Source organism: Diceros bicornis, chromosome 34 (assembly GCF_020826845.1).
Source record: "Diceros bicornis minor isolate mBicDic1 chromosome 34, mDicBic1.mat.cur, whole genome shotgun sequence".
NCBI lineage: Eukaryota > Metazoa > Chordata > Mammalia > Perissodactyla > Rhinocerotidae > Diceros > Diceros bicornis.
In genome coordinates this window covers 26108770-26125947 of record NC_080773.1, presented here as the reverse complement: position 1 = coordinate 26125947, position 17178 = coordinate 26108770, and the positions used below count along the sequence as shown (strand labels likewise).

Below are 17178 nucleotides of genomic sequence, written 5' to 3'. Positions count from 1 at the left end.
AGTTGTGTACCAAGCTGCATTCAGTGGTAGTCGTGGGGTGCTTCCTTCCTTCCATTTATTTTCCTGTGGATGTAGGGTGCATGTTTATAACCTGAAAAATAAAGGTGGAAAAGCTATGAAGATCTAAGGTTGGGGAGAGAAGACCCTGAAGTGAGGGAGACTGGAAAGAAAACTGTATCTGTTTTTGAGCGCTTGCCTTGCCTCCCTGTCCAGGGGTGTGCTTCTCTCCATTTCCCAGGTCTCAGTTTTCCTCATCTGTAAAATGGGAGAGAGAGAGAGAGAGAGGAAGAGAAGGGAAAGAGAGAATATGCTTATTTCATCAGGAAGGGGAAGTGAAGGTGTTTTTGAGCATCTCACAGGTAACAAAGGGAGAGGGAGGAGGTTTTCAGGATGGAGATGGTTGGCAGGAAGACAGGATACCTGAGTCTCACAAGGGCCTGCCAAGTGAGCAGCCAGTATCCCGGTGCCAGAGGAAGGTGGAGTGGGAACCTGGGTAGGTGGGCTCCTAGTCTCAAAGAAGACAGGGAAGGGGCCTCTGGAAGGCAGGAGGAAAGAGAGAGGAAGGAGTCGTCCTCCGTGACTCAGAGCCTGGCCACACCCCCGGCCTCCTGTCCTCACAGGCTCCCTGCACCGTCACACCTCAGACGCTGCTGACAGAGGGATCTTCTCCAGCCCAGGACTCAGCTCTCCTACCTGTCTTTCCAGTTTCTCCCCCAGGATTCCTTCCCAGACAACGTCCTCCAGATCCTTCCTCTCCTCATCTCGTCTCCCTCTTGAGTGTCTCCTAAGCCCCCATTCCCCCACCCTTCCCCATATTGCAGAAGTTCTGCAGCCACAGATTCCATGTACACAGGAAACTAATCCCTTCCTCCCGCAAAATACAGGAGTCTAGGCCTCCAGCCTCCTCCTCCTTCAGACAGGGAAGTCTGGGCCCCCAGCCCCTCTTCCCTCAGACCCAGGAGTCCAGGACCCTGGACCCTCCTCCCTCAGACCTGGGAGTCCAGGCCCCCGGACCCTCCTCCTTCATCCAGGCTCCCAGTCTCCTCCTGCCTCTGGATCAGTGCCAAGTTTAAACAATGTCAAGGGTTTTTGGCCACCCGCCTCCATGAAGTTCCATCAACTTCCTCTCTCTCCAGCAAACCACCCCAAACCAATATTTCATCTAAAAATTTAAAAAGTAGTAAAACATTGCAGTTACACTAAGTCAGCCTGGAGAGGCCTGGCCTGCCTCCCAGCTGCTCTTGTATACAAGCCTGGAGGTGGATTGGTTCGCAATGACTTGAGATAATACTCTTGTTGAAAAAAAAAAAAAAAAAAAACCTCACTTTCTTTGGGCGGACAGTATAGCATAGTAGTCAAAGCACTAACTGTAGAAACTGGAATTCTTGGGTCCCAATCCCAGTTCTGGCACCTACAAGCTATGCTTTTGAGCACATTGCTTCTGCATTCCTGTTCCTTCATCCTTGAAATGAGAGAAATAGCACCTATTTCCCAGGGCTGTTATGAAGATGAAATAAGCTTAATATGCGGAAAGTGCTAGAACATTGACACAGAATAAGCCTTCCATGAGTGTTGGGTCTTATTATTTGTGACTTTGGGTACCTCTTCTGGCTTATACTCTCATAATTTTCTTATAAAACGTTTTCTTTATTGAAGACTTTTGCAGAGCATGTGAATTTGGAGAAAAACACCCCATAAATAAGCATGCATGGCGTGTGGCAATGGCAAAACCATGAAGGCCACTGGCAAAGGCCTGGAGTTGGAGACTTCATTCTCTCTCTTAGAGGTTCCTTCACTCCCCACCACCTGCCACCTTCCTCCTTTCCCACAGGGCTCTCAAAAATTCCTCCCAAATCAACCCATCCCATATTGTAGTGAGGTAAACCCAGTGGGGGCGCCAAGACATGGGCCATGTCCACCACCATGTTGGAAGTTGAGTTCCAATTCGGGTTCTACCATTTCCTGGGTGTTTGACGTTGAGCAATTAACTTCCTCTCTCTGAGCCTCAGTTTTCTTATCTGTAGAACAAGAATGGGCGTAATGAAGTCCTTTAGTCATTTGATCAACATTTCCTAAGGCTTCTTCTGGGCCAGGTCTTGTGCCAGCAGTTAGGACATAAGGGTGAGTCAGCCCCGTGCCTGCCCTCAAGGAGCTCAAGGTCCAGTGGGGCAGGTGGATTTGGATCCAGATGGTCACAGTCCAGGGTGACTTGAGGGAGGCACCTGCTCTGGGAACATAGATGAGAGAGTGACTAACCCAACTGCAGAGGGTGGAAGTTGGGTGGCGTTCAAGGAAGGCTTCCTGAAGGAGGTGATGTCTGAGCAAAGACTTGAAGGACAAGTTGTTATTGCCAGGAAGAGGTGAGAAGAACACTCTGAGAAGAGGGAATGGAATGGATGAAGGTCTAGAGGTCAGAGGGCATGGCGTGGTTCAGGGAAACTTTGGATAATCTCCATGGCTGGAGCACAATGAAAGAAGTGGGCAGAGCTGCACCGTGCAATATGGCAGCCACTCGCCACGGTGTCTCCTGACTTGTGACATGTGACAAGTTCCCATTGAGATGTGCTCTTAAGTATAAAAGATATGTCAGATTGCAAACACTTATTCTGCAAAAAAATAAGTGAGCTATCTCTTTAAAATTTTCTTATTTTGATTTCATGTTGAGATGATAATATTTTGGATATATTAGGTCAAATGAAATATTAAATGTCCTCCTGTTTCTTTTTACCTTTTTTTTTTTTTAAACTGTGGCTACTAGAAAATTTAAAAGGGCATGTGTACGTGACATTATATTTCCACTGGCCAGAGCTGCTCTGGAGGCTGAAGGTCTTCGTCCCGAGGGTGATGGGGGACCCAGAGCAGGGCTGTGAGCAGGAGAGGGTCAGGGGCAGCTCTGGATGCAGGAAGACCCTTCTAGGGTCAAGTGAAGGGTACAGAGGAGAGGAAGAGCCCAGAGCAATGATCCAGGAGGGAGAGGAGCAGTTGTGGGCTGGGGCCGGTGACATGGGAACAGAGAGGAGGGGACCACACAGAGATAGGAGGCCGTGGAAAGGGCCGGGGGCAGGGGGTCAGTGGACAGTGAGAGGTCCAGCCTGGTGTCTGGGAGGATGGTGGGTCCTGAGAAGAAGATGCTGAGTTCAGTGGAGACCTGAGTGTGAAGGGCCTGGGGGGAGCAGACTCAGAAAGTATACTGAATGCCAAATTGGTTTTCATCCCGAGAGTGACGGCGGCCAAGCAAAGTAGTGACAATTAAATTTAAGGCAGGAATAAGAGGTTACCCATCATGCCAGGTCCAAACATGTGCTGAGGTGGAAAATTATTCAGATCAGTTGTCCTTGCTACCCAATGGCTTCCCCGAGAGCCCCCTTTTCCTTCTCATGCCCTGCATTTCCCATCCTTATGGTAGCCACACCCATCCTCATTTCCCTCCATGGCCACACCTGCTGCCACCTGCTGTTTCTGCACACGTCAAGCCTTTTCACCCCCTCTCCTCCTGACCAAAAGCCCACATTCAAAGGGACCTCCTCAAATCCTTCTGGATCCCTCCTGTGGCTTCCCGGCCACCCCCATTTCTCATCACACTCCCATGTTGCTCTCAAATTTGCTTGCAATCTGCTTATTTCCACGTTTCTCCCTACATGTTGAATCTCATCAACAAAGCCTGGAATCCTGGTCTCCCACCAGCTTCCCCACGGTCCTCCGTGTCATCCTTCTTAGCTCCCCAAGAACCTAACTCCCCTCTGCCCATACGCACATGCTTCTCTGGAAATGCAGGGGGTTCTAAGGTAAGACAAGCAGAGAGAGATTTAGAGAGTGTCCACAGGGACCCAGAAAATCAAGGAGAAAGAGAGATACAGAGAAAAGACAGAGAAAGAGGCAGAGGGATAGAGAGACACAAGAGGAGACAGAGATGAACAGAGAGAAACTCACAGAGAAAGGAAGAGACAGATGTGGAGACATCCCCACCACGGCCAGGGAGACAGATGGACAGAGAGACCTCAGAGGTGGGCAGACTTGGAGGAGGGGGACCCGGAGAGTCAAGAGTCCTGACATCCGGGCAGAGGCGGGTGGACAATCAAAAGACAGCAGCAGGACTGTCAGACAGGGACAAAGAGAAGCTATTGAGACAGCCGGCCGGCCGCCCACCTGCCTGCCTGTCCGGAAGAGAGGTTGAGAAACGGAGCTGCTGGGAGCATGGCACTGGGTGCCAGGGGCGGACAAAGCCCGATTGTTCAAGGCCCCTTTCCCCACAGCGCCTGGGCCTGCACCCCAGCCCGCGGCAGAGGCGGGTGCCGGCTTGGTGACACATGCTTTCTCGCTGGCTGGTTCGCTCACTCTCCTGGGGACACGGAGGTCGTCAGGACCCACAGAGGGAATTACGGGCAGGTGCGTGAATCATACCAACTCCACTGAACCCACGCAACCAGATTCCCAGTGCCAAGGATGCCGGACCCAGGAGTGAGGGCCTGCAGGTCTCGGGTGCTCGCAGACAGAGCGGGTGGGATTCCTGGGGGCTAGGGGACTGTGATGCTGGTGTTTGGGTCCTCAGACACTTTCTTGCTCAAGGATCTGGAAGTCTCGGGGGCTTGGGGGAGAACAAGCTCCTATCTTTCCCTCCTTTAGGGAAAAGGAATGCATCCCTCAGGAATGCAGACATCCAGCCCCTTCCTCTTTGAAGGTCCAGAATTCTAGGACAGCGGCCCCTCCTCCCTCAGACCCTGGAGTCCAGGCCCCCAGCTTCCTCTTCACTCAGACCCAGGAGTCCAGGCCCCCGGTGCACTCAGGGACCTGTGCTCCCCTCCCTGGTAGCCTGGGTCGGGGGTCATCAGGGTCAGAGCTGTGGGGGTGGGAGGAATGTGTGTGGGAGGCCTGAGTGAGAAGGTAAGGGGCGGGGCAGCCTCCTGTCTCAGGAACCCAGGGACACAGGGGTTAAAAGGAAGCGCCAGGAGCGTCTGAGGACAGGACCAGCCTCTTCCAGGGAGACTAGGAAGCTCGGGGTGTCCCGGCGTCCGTCTGGCAGTCTGGAAGCCCTGGACTGCGCCCCCCTCCCACCAGCCCCTACATCCTCTGCTTTCTCTCTCTCTGTCTCTGACTCTGAGGCGTCCTCTCTGCTTTCAGAGTCCCTTCTCTCCCAGTAACTACCTGCATTTCTGACTCTCCCTGCCTCCCTGTCTGTCTGCCTGTGACACGTGCCGTCCCTGCCCCCAACCCAAGAACCCCTGGGCTGGTAGGCAGCCGGACCCCAGCAGGTAAGATCACACCAGAACCTACAGGTGTGGCGGTGAGCGACAAGATGAGCACAGAGCCAAGGTGCAGAGGAAAAATCCCATGGGGAGGGAAGGACGTCAGGGGCCCTCCTGGGCCTTCCTGTTAGTAGGAAGGCAAACCAGAGCCAAGACAAACAGAAAAGCTTAATGAGAATCGTGCTGTGAGCCTCTGGACCATCAGATGTGGTTCTGGGTTCTCACCGGCACCTGCCTGCACAGGACGCTTAGATGGAAGACGTGGGCCGAGGAAACGAGAAATCAGGAGTCTAGATGAAGCACAGAAGTCAAGGGTCAGGAGAGCACGGCAGGCCATGGAGGAGGAGAGGATGAGGAGGGAGGAGGAGGGGACTCCGGTGGAGGCTGAGACGGGAACTGATGGAGCGTTTGGCTTCTCCTCTCAGGAATGGTCATGAAGACGCTGGCTGTAGTGCTGGTTCTGATTGCTGCAGGTGGGAAGAACGGGAATGGGGATGGGAGGTTTGGGGACGAGGTGGGGGTTGTTGATGGGGAAGAGATTGGCATTGGGGAGGGGGATACACTTGGGGATGGAGGTTGGGTGGGTTTGGAATGGGGAAGAAGTCAGGGACCAGGTTAGGGGTGGGGGATGCAGATGAGGAAGAGAGGATGGGAGGTGGTTTTGAGGATGGGGAAGAGTTTGAGGATGGGGTTGGTGTGGAGAATGGGGACAGAATAAGTTTGGGGGTGGGGATGGAGATGCTCTTGATGGCTGAGACAGGATTGGGTTTCACCTTGGTGGGATGCACCTGGTGTCTCCAGACCTCCTCTCTGACCCAGACCCTCCCTCCCTCAGCTTGGGCTGAGGAGCAGAATAAGGTGCTTCACGGCGGACCCTGCGAGCAGACCTCCCACCCCTACCAAGCTGTGCTCTTCACCTCCGGCCACCTGCTGTGTGGGGGGGTCCTCATTCACCCCCTGTGGGTCCTCACGGCCGCCCACTGCAAAAAACCGTAAGTCTCCAGGCCGTGAATGAGCAGCGGCTGCAATTCGATCCCAGGGCTGCCTGGCAGACGTGAGGCATGAAGTGACACACACGTCCCCCGTCCCAGCCGGAGGCCATCTGATAGCCAGGTTCATCTGGCCCATATTTAGTTGAGCGCCAAATATGTGCCAGGCACCTTTTGAGGCCCTGGTGATCTAGCGGTGAAGAAAACAAGCAAAATTGCTGCTTTTATGAGCTGACCTTCTGATTGGGGAATCAGATCATGCAGGGCCCTGGAGGGAGCGATGGAGCGTTTGGACTTAATTCTAAGCACAGTGGGAAGCCACTGGAGAGTTTTAATCGGGGAAACAGTGTGAGCTGGTTTACATTCTTAGGAGCACTCTGACTGCCATGTGGAAAGTGGGCTGGGCAAGAGAAAGTCAAGGGATGCGCGTGGAGGCGAGCAAAGAGGAGGTTGGACCAGGATGGTGGCAGTGGGGACGGAGGGAAGTTGAAAACCCCGGGAGGTATTTTGAGACTGAGCCAGCGGGACTTGGTGGGGTGGGAGGGAAGACGCAGGGCTGACCTCCTGGTATTTGACTTGAACAATGGGGTGTGTGGGTGTGCCCTCCTCTGAGTCGGGCAGAGGGAAAGAGAAGCTGTTTGGATATGGGAGGGGAGCGTCAGACATTTTTAGCCAAGGTGAGTTTGAGATTCCTGGGAGATGTCCAAGAATGAGGGCAGGTTGGCCACAGCACTCCTGGGAGAGGCCAGAGCTGGAGGTAAACAGGTAGTAGTTAAAGCCACGAGACAGAATGAGGTCATCCGAAAAGCGGGCATAGACAGAGGAGTGTAGAGGGCCCAGGGCTAAATCCTCAGGGCACTAATAATCAGCAGTTAGGTTAACCACAGCTGATCAGTGCTAACTATGGGTCAGGCGCCAAGTTAAGCAGTTGACATGTCCTTCCCGGAATCCCCACAATAAGGGACTCTTGGTCCCATCTCGCAGATGAGGAAACGGAGGGTCAGAGAAGCAGCAAGGGACAACTCAAGTGTTTGGAAACCAACAGGTGCCACGTCCACTGTGGGGGAGGGGTCTCATGCAGGGTCAAGGACTCAAGGACCCTCAGGGTGGTCTCCCCCAAGCTCAAGGAGACCTGGCATAACTCCCACCATCCTCATTCATTCATTCGGTGCACATTGATCAAGAGCACCCACTAATGGGGCTGGCTTCATGGCCTAGTGGTTAAGTTCGGCGTGATCCACTTCGGTAGCCCGGGTTCAGTTCCCAGGCATGGATCTACACCTCTCATCGGCAGCCATGCGTTGGTGGCGACCAACATACAAAATAGAGGAAGATGGGCACAGATGTTAGCTCAGGGCGAATCTTCCTCAGCAAAAAAAAAAAAGAGGACCCACTAAGTGCCAGATTTGAGCTAGGCACTGGGGATTCAGCCACGGGTGAGAGAGGTACGCAGAGTCCCCACCCTTGGGAACACAGGAGCAGAAAAGTGCAGAAAGACAGCTATTTAACAAACCCTTGAAAAATGATATAATTACAAATTACCCTAAGTCCAGTGAAGGAAAAGACATCTAAAGGCACCTACTATAGAAAGAAGAAAGTGTCAGGAAGGACTTTGTGATGAGATGAAATTCAAGCTGAGGCATGGAAAATGAGAAGGGGTAGCCAAGTGAAGAAGGGGAAGAACCTTCAGGCAGAGGAAATGCAAGGACAAAGACCCTGTCGTGGGAACAATCCGGAATGTTCTAAGAAGGAAAGTCACCAGCTCATGGAGGACAGAGGATGAGAGAATGAGGCACTTGGGTTTTATTCTGAGGGCAATAGGGAGCCATGGGAGGCTTTTGAGCAAGGGAGTAACTCTTTGATCCATTTCACAAGTATTTATTGACTACCTGTCATGTGCCAGAAACCAGTCTAGGCCCTGAGGAAAATTCCCTGAGGAATGAAACAAAAATCCCATCTTGATATTCTAGAGCTGTGCCATCGAATGCGGTAGCCAATAGCCACATATGGCCAGTTAAATTTACATGAATAAAAATGAAGTGAGATTCCAACCCACTAGCCACATTTCGTGCTCAGCAGGCACCTGTGACTAGTGGCCACTGTATCAAACAGCGCAGATAGAGAACATTTCCATCATTGCAGAAAGTTCTGTTGGATAGTGCTGCTGTGGTAGGAGGAGAGACAATAAAACAAGTAAATATTTAACAATGCATATATAGTATCTCAGATGGTGATGCTACGTTCTCTGGGGGAAAAGAAAACAGGAGAGGGAGATAGGAATTGCCTGTTGGGGGTGGATATTTGCATTTTAATTGGGTCACTAGGGAAGGCCTCACTGAGAAGGCAACATCTGAAGGAGGTGAGGGAGAGAGCCATGCACATATCTGGGGTAAGGATTTGCAGGCAGCGGGAACAGCCAGTGCAAAGGCCCTGGGGTGAGAGGATGACTGTTGTGTTCAAGGAAAGGCAGGGAAGCCAGTGTGGCTGGAACAGAAGGGCGGGGTGGGAGGGGGAGTAGGAGGAGATAACTGAGAGGTGATAGGGGCAGATTGTGCAGGACCTTATCAGCCATGGTGAGAACTTTGGCCTTTATTTTGAGATGGGAGTCATGGGAGTGTTCTGAGCAGAGGAGGGACAGGACCAGCTTATGTTATTAAAATCTCTCTGGCTCCTTCCTGGAAGATATACTGTAGTGGGGCAAAGGCAGAAGCAAGGAATCCAGTGAGGCAGCTACTGCTATAGTCCAGGTAGGAGATGATGGCGGTCAGACCAAGATGGTAGCAGTGGAGGAGGTGAGAAGGGTCAGATTCTGGATATACTTTGGAGAGCCAACAGGATTTCTGGACAGCTTGGATGTGAGGCATGAAATAAAGAGTCAAGAATAGTCATCAAGGGGGGCTGGCCCAGTGGCACAGTGGTTAAGTTTGCACACTCTGATTCAGCGGCCCGGGGTTCCCAGGTTTGGATCCTGGGCACGGATTGACGCACCACTCATCAAGCCATGCTGTGGCAGGAGTCCCATATACAAAATAGAGGAAGATGGGCACAGATGTTAGCTCAGGGCTAGTCTTCCTCAGCAAAAAGAGGAGGATTGGCAATGGCTGTTAGCTCAGAGCCTGTCTTCCCCCCACAACCCACAAAAAGAATAATCGTCAAGGTTATTCTGGAAGGATGGAGTTGTCATTTACTGAGCTGGGAAGACTGTGAGGGGAGTAGGCCAGATGGTTCACGGAGTACCAGGCTACGCCCACCTCCCACCACAGCCCCCTCTGGACACCCAGCTGCAGCCCAAGGGCTCCAGGTGAGACCCAGACATCCTCTTCCACAGGAATCTTCAGGTCTACCTTGGGAAGCACAACCTTCAGCAAAGGGAGAGTTTCCAGGAGCAGAGCTCTGTCGTCCGGGCTGTGGCCCACCCTGGCTACAATGCCGCCACCCATGACCAGGACATCATGCTGTTGCGCCTGGCACGCCCGGCCAAATTCTCTGAACACATCCAGCCCCTGCCCCTGGAGAGAGACTGCTCGGCCAACCACACCAGCTGCCACATCCTAGGCTGGGGGAAGACAGCAGATGGTCAGCAGGGGGAGGATGATGGGGCAGCAAGCCAATGGGTGATGGGTCCTGGGGGAGGTGGGCCGATGGTGAGGACCAATGGGGCAGTGTATCAATGGGGAGGGAGGGCAAATATGGGAGTTGGGCCAACGAGTGAACAGCCAACGGAGAAAGTAGACCAACAAGCGAATGGTATGGAGAGATGGGCTATAAGATAAAGGGTTAATGAAGAGGGAGGGGCGGGGGGAAGATACTAGTCAGGAAGGAGGCCAATTGTCAAAAGACACCACTCAGGATGCACTGATCATCAAGCAGGGATAAATGGGGGAGGGACTAATCAAAGAAGAGAGATCAGTAAAGCAGGGGAGCCAGCTGAAGGATGTGAACTGTGAGGGTGAATGGAGCAGAGAGAGACAATAGGGGAGGGACCAATAGGGGAAGGGTCAGTGGTCAAGAGAGTCACTAGAGGAATGACTAGAGGAAGAAGCAAGTCCAATAGATCGGCAGGAACCATTGGAGGTGGGCCTGTGAGTGAAGGGCCACAAAGGAAGGTGGACCATTAGATGAAGGGCCAATAGGCAGAGAGAACCAACAGAGAGGGCAGGGCCACTTAGGAAAGGACCAATGAGGGAGGTGGACCATTAGATGAAGGGCCAATAGGCAGGGAGAACCAACAGAGAGGTCAGGGCCACTTAGGAAGGACCAATGAGGGAGGTGGACCATTGAATGAAGAGCCAATAGGAAGGGAAAACCAACGGGGGAGGGCAGGGCCATTTAGGAAAGGACCAATGAGGGAAGGGGACCACTGAATGAAGGGCCAATAGGAAGGGAGAACCTGAGGAAAGAAGGGACCAGTTAGGAAATGACCAGTGATCAAGTGGTGACCAATCAGGATGATCGGATGGGCAAGAAGGGTCCAATGAAGGATGAAGGGATATAATAAGAGGAGGGACTAATAGAAGAAGAGCATCTAGAGGTCAGTTGGAACTACTGAAGAAGGTGGGACCAATGGAAGACAGACAAATGGAAGAAAGACCTAAGAGAAAGGAAAACCGATAGGAAATGAGAACTCGTGGAGAAGGTACGGTTAAAGAGGGAAACAGGCCAATGGGAGGGAAGGATGATGTAAAGAGGGACCAATCAGGAGTTAGGGCCAATGAAAATGGGTTTTAAGAATGAGAGGCAAACAGGAAGAAGTGAACCAGTGGGAAAAGAGGACCAATACAAGAGCGAGGACTTCTAGGGGAGGATGAGGGAAGGGCGGGTTGTGAGGTGAGCCTGGCCTGTCTGTCTCGGCAGGCAATTTCCCTGACACCATCCAGTGTGCCTACATCCACTTGGTGTCCCACGAGGAGTGTGAACGTGCCTATCCTGGCCAGATCACCCAAAACATGGTGTGCGCTGGGGATGAGAAGCTCGGGAAGGATTCCTGCCAGGTGAGGACACCGGGACCTGCCAGTTGAACAGCCAAGGACAGACACAGGAAGAGACAGACACACAGACCAAACCGGAACATTCCAGAGACAGGCTGGGAGAGAATCGGAGGCATGAGAAGGGAGAGAGACTCAATTAGACACAGAGAGACACAGTCAGGGCAGGCGGAGATATACAGACAGCCACTAGAGACAGGAGGTGCAGAGACGAGGATGGAGATGGAGAGATCGAAAACCAGAGTAACTAGTAAGGAGGCAGATGGTGTGAGGGGACTGTCCTTCCTCGAACAGAGTCCCCACAAGTCCTGCTTGGAAATGGCCAAGCTGTGGAGGAGGGGGACCCTACCTGGGGAGAGAGGGGGCTCCATCCCCACTCCCAAATACCTTTAACTTGGGCTTCGCCCACCGTCGTCCATTGGGTCTCCACTCTTTATGCCAAAAATGACCCCAGTGCATTGAAGGATCTGCAGAGACCAGCCAAGAGGGAGAAAGAGACAGAGATAAGGTGGTACACAGGGATGGGACACAGGGAGATGGATACAAAGAAAGGGCAGGCAGACAAGCCCCATTTCTGAAACTGTCCTCTCTTGAGAGATGTCTCTCTCTCTCCTTCCCTCCCTCCATCCTTCCCTCCCTCGCTCCTCACCTCACTCTGCACCTCTGCCTCTCTCCACACCCCTCAGTCTCTGTTCTTGATCTTTATTCTTTCCCCTTTTCTCTCTATGCCTCTCTGGATCTTGGTGTTCCCTCTGTTTCTCCATGTTTCTGAGTCTCCCTCAGTCTCTCTCTATTTCCCTGTCTGTGACTCCCTGTGTGTCTCTCTGTCCGTCCATCTCCGTCCTCGAGTATCTCGCTCCATCTCTGAGTGTCTCTCTCTCCCTCTCTATATGTCTCTGCGTCTCTCGGTCTTTTTCTCTCTGTATTTCTGCATCTGACTCTCTCCCTCTTTCCCACAGGGTGATTCTGGGGGTCCCTTGGTCTGTGGAGACCGTCTCCGGGGCCTCGTATCATGGGGCAACGTCCCCTGTGGATCCAAGGAGAAGCCAGGAGTCTACACCAATGTCTGCAGATATGGCCACTGGATCCGAAAAACCATTCAGGCCAACTGACCCTGATGTGTGACACCCAACTCTTGACCTACGACCCTCACTTGCTGGCTCCAGAATATCTCTGACCAAGACTTTGCCTTCCCGCCACCTGCCCAGACCGGACCCTTAACGCTTAACAAAGGCAGCGACGCGACACCACGAATCCTCCCTGATTTTAGCCCCAGCCTTGCATCACCGGGGGTGAGTGGGGACAGGGGCTAAGGTTTTACCCTCTCCACTAAGAGAACACAGGAAATCCCTTCCAAGCATCCCTCCCTCCCTGATTATCCCATGAGCTCGATTTCTTCCTGCAGAGGAATGATCACAAGTCTGGAGAAACCTGAGTTGGAATCCCAGCTCTGCCACTGGCTCACCGTGTACCCTTGGGAAGTGCCTTCTTTCACTGTGTAGATGTTCTCATCTGTAAAATCAAGATAATGATAGTATATTTCCCATAAGGCAGTGGCCATTGTTGGGAGGGTTCAAGGTTTGAACATGTGAAACATATACGACAGTGCCTGGCACACTTGTGTGAGCAATAAAGAGTGACTTTTATTATTAGTGATGCTTTTTCTTTTATCCTACTTCTGCCTCTCTGAAACCCAGATATTCTTAGCTCCCTTTTACAGCCCAATTTGCTTTTTCCTCCCCTCCAGGAAGACATCCTAGACCACCCCACCTTGTGCTAGCCCTCAGGGGTGGCCTTCTCTCCTAAACTCCCCTTGGGGCAGCAAAAGTGGGGAAATGAGAGGGCTGGGAGACCACCCCGTGTGGGTAAGAGTGACGGGAGATAAGATGGGAGAGGAGTGCATGGACCAGATCCCAAAAGACCTCAGACCCCTGGTTGAGAGGCTGGGACTGTCTCCTGAGGGCAATAGGGAGCCATGGGAGGATTGTGAGCAGCAGCAGCACTGGGACCGTGTGCAGGATGGACCAAAAGAGAAAGACTAGAGGCCAGGGAAGAGGTTGAGGTGATGGTGTAGGGAGAGAAGATGAGGGCTGAGCTGGGGCTGAGGCTGGGAGGACTGGGGAAGGGAGGCTGAATATGAGGTCACGGAATGGAGAAGTTTGGGTGGATGGCGTTCTCATAGAGGGAACGAGCTGTAGAAAGGCCTGGGGTGCCCCGGAGATGGCAAATCATCCAGGATGGTGGGGGCTTGGGTTTGAGGTGGGAGAAGTGGGCGACATGCCTGGGAATGTAGGTCAATGGAAGACAGCGCTGGGCCTTCAGCATCAGGTAGAAGAACTCTGCCTGGATCCTGAGGGCCCTGAGGAAAGGAAGGACAGAGTCAGGTCTGGGTATTAGAAAGATCCTGCTGTGGTCCATTTGAGGGATGGGGATGGGCAGGGAGGAGGAGGGACTGGGGGCCCCCAAAGCAATGAGGGGAGCAGACAGGTAGAACTGGGCAAGGACCCAGGCTTCTGCATGCTTTCTGGGATTCTCCCACCAGCATGCACGTGCATGATCCCAAACCAACGCACACACCTCCACCCCCAAGCCCCAGACCTGTCCCTGTCCCCAGAGAGGCCTTCTCCTCTTAACCCCCACTGCACCATCTGCAAGAAAGACAAAATAGCATCTAAGCCAGGTGTCCTCCCAGAGAGGCTAGTGGGACAGGTAGTGGCTTCCCAGAGAGAGGGCAAAGAGGGCCCGGGAGCTGGAGTTAGGAGCAGAGAAATATTTAGGAACAGAGAGAGAATCAGAGACGGTAATCCATCTGTTTCACAAATATCTATTGCAACCTTATTTTTGCCCAGCACAGAGTAGAACGGAATTGGAAGTTATTACGCAGAGCGACCACAGCATAGGAGATAGTCAAAGTCAATCAGGGGTCATTTTATGACGGAAGAGTTATGTGGTCCAAAGACAGAGAGAGTTTATGAAAAGAACGGAATCCTTCGGTTTCAAACGTCTTTAGAGTTGGAGAAAAAGAACACTCAGATGTCTCAAGAACCAAAGAAAGGTGAAATTTTATCAAGGGGACGCAATGGGAGTGAGTGGTTGACTTGTATCAGACTATGGAAATATTAAGTCATGCGGATGGCCCAGGCTTGCCTTGACCAACCCCTTCCAGAACTTATGAATGATAAACAGGGCCATGAAATTCACTGGGGTCACGAGGAGGAACCCAATCAATGAATATCCAGACCGAACTCAATTTCAGTTAGGGGCCGGCCCGGTAGCTCAGTGGTTAAGTGCGCACGCTCCGCTATGGCAGCCCGGGGTTCGCAAGTTCGGATCCCGGGCATGCACCAGCGCACCGCTTGTCAAGCCATGCTGTGGCGGCGTCCCATATAAAGTAGAGGAAGATGGGCACGGATGTTAGCCCAGGGCCAGTCTTCCTCAGCAAAAAAGAGGAGGATCAGCATAGGATGGTAGCTCAGGGCTGATCATCCTCACACACACACGAAAAAAATCAATTTCAGTTAATTGAGAGGGAATCATCTTCCTTAATGGATAATAATAATAATAAACACTTACCCAGCACACGCCAGCATTTTTCTAAGAGCTTTATATGTATTAACTCATTTAACCCTGACAGCAATCCTCTAAGCTAGGTACCATTATTGTTCCCATTACACAGATAGGGAAACTGAGGCGCAGAAAGGATCCATAGTTTGCCCTAAGTCTCACAGATACTAGCTGGCCAAGTCAGAATTTGAAGGCCAGGTGACTAATCCCAGAGTTTGGGTTCCTAACTGCTCTGCTATCCCAAAGTTTTCTTTTAATTCTCATACATTTTCGAATCGAGCATAGAAATGTTTAAAGCCTCAACCCTTAACATGAATATTTTGTTGAAGCAGAACCACTTCACATTTGGTATTTAAGGTGTTTGTACGTCTAAGAGAATTTTACCAGTTATAGGAGCAGCCTTGTGACTTTGGCTTGAGATGTGTCATTGATGTGTGATTTTTTTTTTTTTTTTGCTGAGGAAGATTTGTCCTAAGCTAACATCTGTTGCCAATCTTCCTCTTTTTGTTTGAGGAAGATTTGCCCTGAGCTAACATCTGTGCCAATCTTCCTTGATTTTGTATGTGGGTTGCTGTCACAGCATGGCTGACAAGTGGTGTAGGTCTGAGCCCAGGATCTGAACCCACGAACCTGGGCTGCCAAAGCAGAGGGTGATGAACTTAACCTCTAGGCCACCGGGCCAGCCCCTGATGTGTGATTTTTGAGTTGGAGTCATACGAAGTTCATATCCAGTGTTGGGATACTTGAAAGAATACAACATTGATCATATTTATAAGTGTAATATCCATAGAGGTATAATTTACTTAAATGCTCTGGAAGCTTTGTCTAAAAATGGAAGGACTTCCAGAAGAGATTGAATGTGTTGGTTTTAGAAACGTAGTTTAAAATGTTTGAAGACATTGAGTTAACTTAGTTTGTAAATGGGACCAAACATTACAAAGACCTATCTAGAATAAAAAGATTTGTAGGCTAGGGGACAGCCCCACGGCCTAGTGGTTAAGTTCAGCGTGATCTGCTTTGGTGGCCGGGGTTCGCATCCTGGATGTGGACCTACACCACCTGTCAGTGGCCATGTTGTGGTGGCGACCCACATACAAAATTGAAGAAGACTGGCACAGATGTTAGCTCAGGGCAAATCTTCCTCAAGCAAAAAGAGGAAGTTAGCTCAGGGTGAATCTTCCTCAGCAAAAAAAAAAAAAAAAAAGGAAAAAAATAAAAAGATTTGTAGGCTAAACTCAAAAGACAAAGAAAAAAGTAAATTGCTGGATTGGTCACTTTAACGCATGAACTATTGATTGCAATAGTCAAAATATACCTTGGAATTTTATTTCTTTATTTTTTTTTCCCTGTACACTGAAAACAGCCTCAGGGCTCTAAAACCTCCCGTTCCACGGGTGCGGGATTATAGAAGGGAGCAGGACAGCTCGGGTTTTGCCCTCAAGGAATGTGCGCTCCACAAAGACAGCATCTCCAGGCATCTTCGTCCACCTTGTTCACAGGTAGGTCTGAGTCTGGCATAGAGCAGGTGCTCAGTAAACAGGTGTTGAGTGAGTGTTTGGCTCTTCTATCCTAGTGGGGATGGAGACTTGGAGATACAGTCAGAGATGGATGCAGAGAGCTGGTGGCAGACAGAAAGAAGGGCTGGAATAGAGAAGTGGGTCGGAGGGGCAGCTCCAGATGACCCAGCAGTGGGGAGGGAGAAGGCATCTTCTGGGATCCCCACCCGGCGCCTCATTTCCCAAAGAGCCGGGAGCCACCTGTCCCCAGCCTGGCCTGTTGGTCTCCTTCCCCATCGACGGGCAGCCCTGCCCAACTCTCTCGCCCACGCCCAGCTGCACCAGCTGAGCCAAGGCACGTGCGGGCGCCCCCAGAGCTGGATCCCTGCCTCTTTCTGCCCCACGGCCCCGTCCCATGGGGAGGGGCAGGAGACGGGGTGGAGGGGTCCCTGGGCAAAGTGGCCTGAGTCTTCTCAGCCCAAAATGCGGGGACAGAGGGCAGAAAGACAGAAAGAGAGAGAGAATGATACAGAGACAGAAACACAGAGAGAGAGAGACAGAGAAGGGCAGAGTCACAGGGAAAAGAGAGATAACAGAGAAGGAACGATGCCAAGACCCAGAGGCGTAGATAGAGAAAGAGATTAATCGAGGCTCACAGAGACACTTAGAGTGGAAGGAGGAAACTTTTGGGCGCGGCGATGGATTTGCTCTTTATCTTGACTGTGGCCATGGTGGGACGAGTGTCAAAACCCATCCATTGTACATGTTAGATACTCATGGCTTATTGTACCTCAGTTGTACCTCAATAAAGCTGTAAAAAAAAAATACAGCAGGAGGGAAATAAAGGAAAATAAAAGACTTAATTCTAAGGCGTATGTGACAGAGAGCATTCAGAACCATT

The 17178-nt window shown here is 51.5% G+C and overlaps 1 protein-coding gene across 1 annotated transcript; it reads left to right on the top strand.

Moving 5' to 3' along the window:
* Window positions 1–4999: 4999 nt before the first annotated feature.
* KLK6 (kallikrein related peptidase 6) lies at window positions 5000–12860 on the top strand. Its single transcript, XM_058529974.1, has 6 exons — window positions 5000–5249; window positions 5669–5716; window positions 6079–6235; window positions 9561–9808; window positions 11087–11223; window positions 12177–12860. The coding sequence occupies exons 2-6, from the start codon at window positions 5671–5673 to the stop codon at window positions 12327–12329; spliced, it is 741 nt and encodes a 246-aa protein (XP_058385957.1). The 5' UTR covers window positions 5000–5249; window positions 5669–5670; the 3' UTR covers window positions 12330–12860.
* Window positions 12861–17178: the final 4318 nt, after the last annotated feature.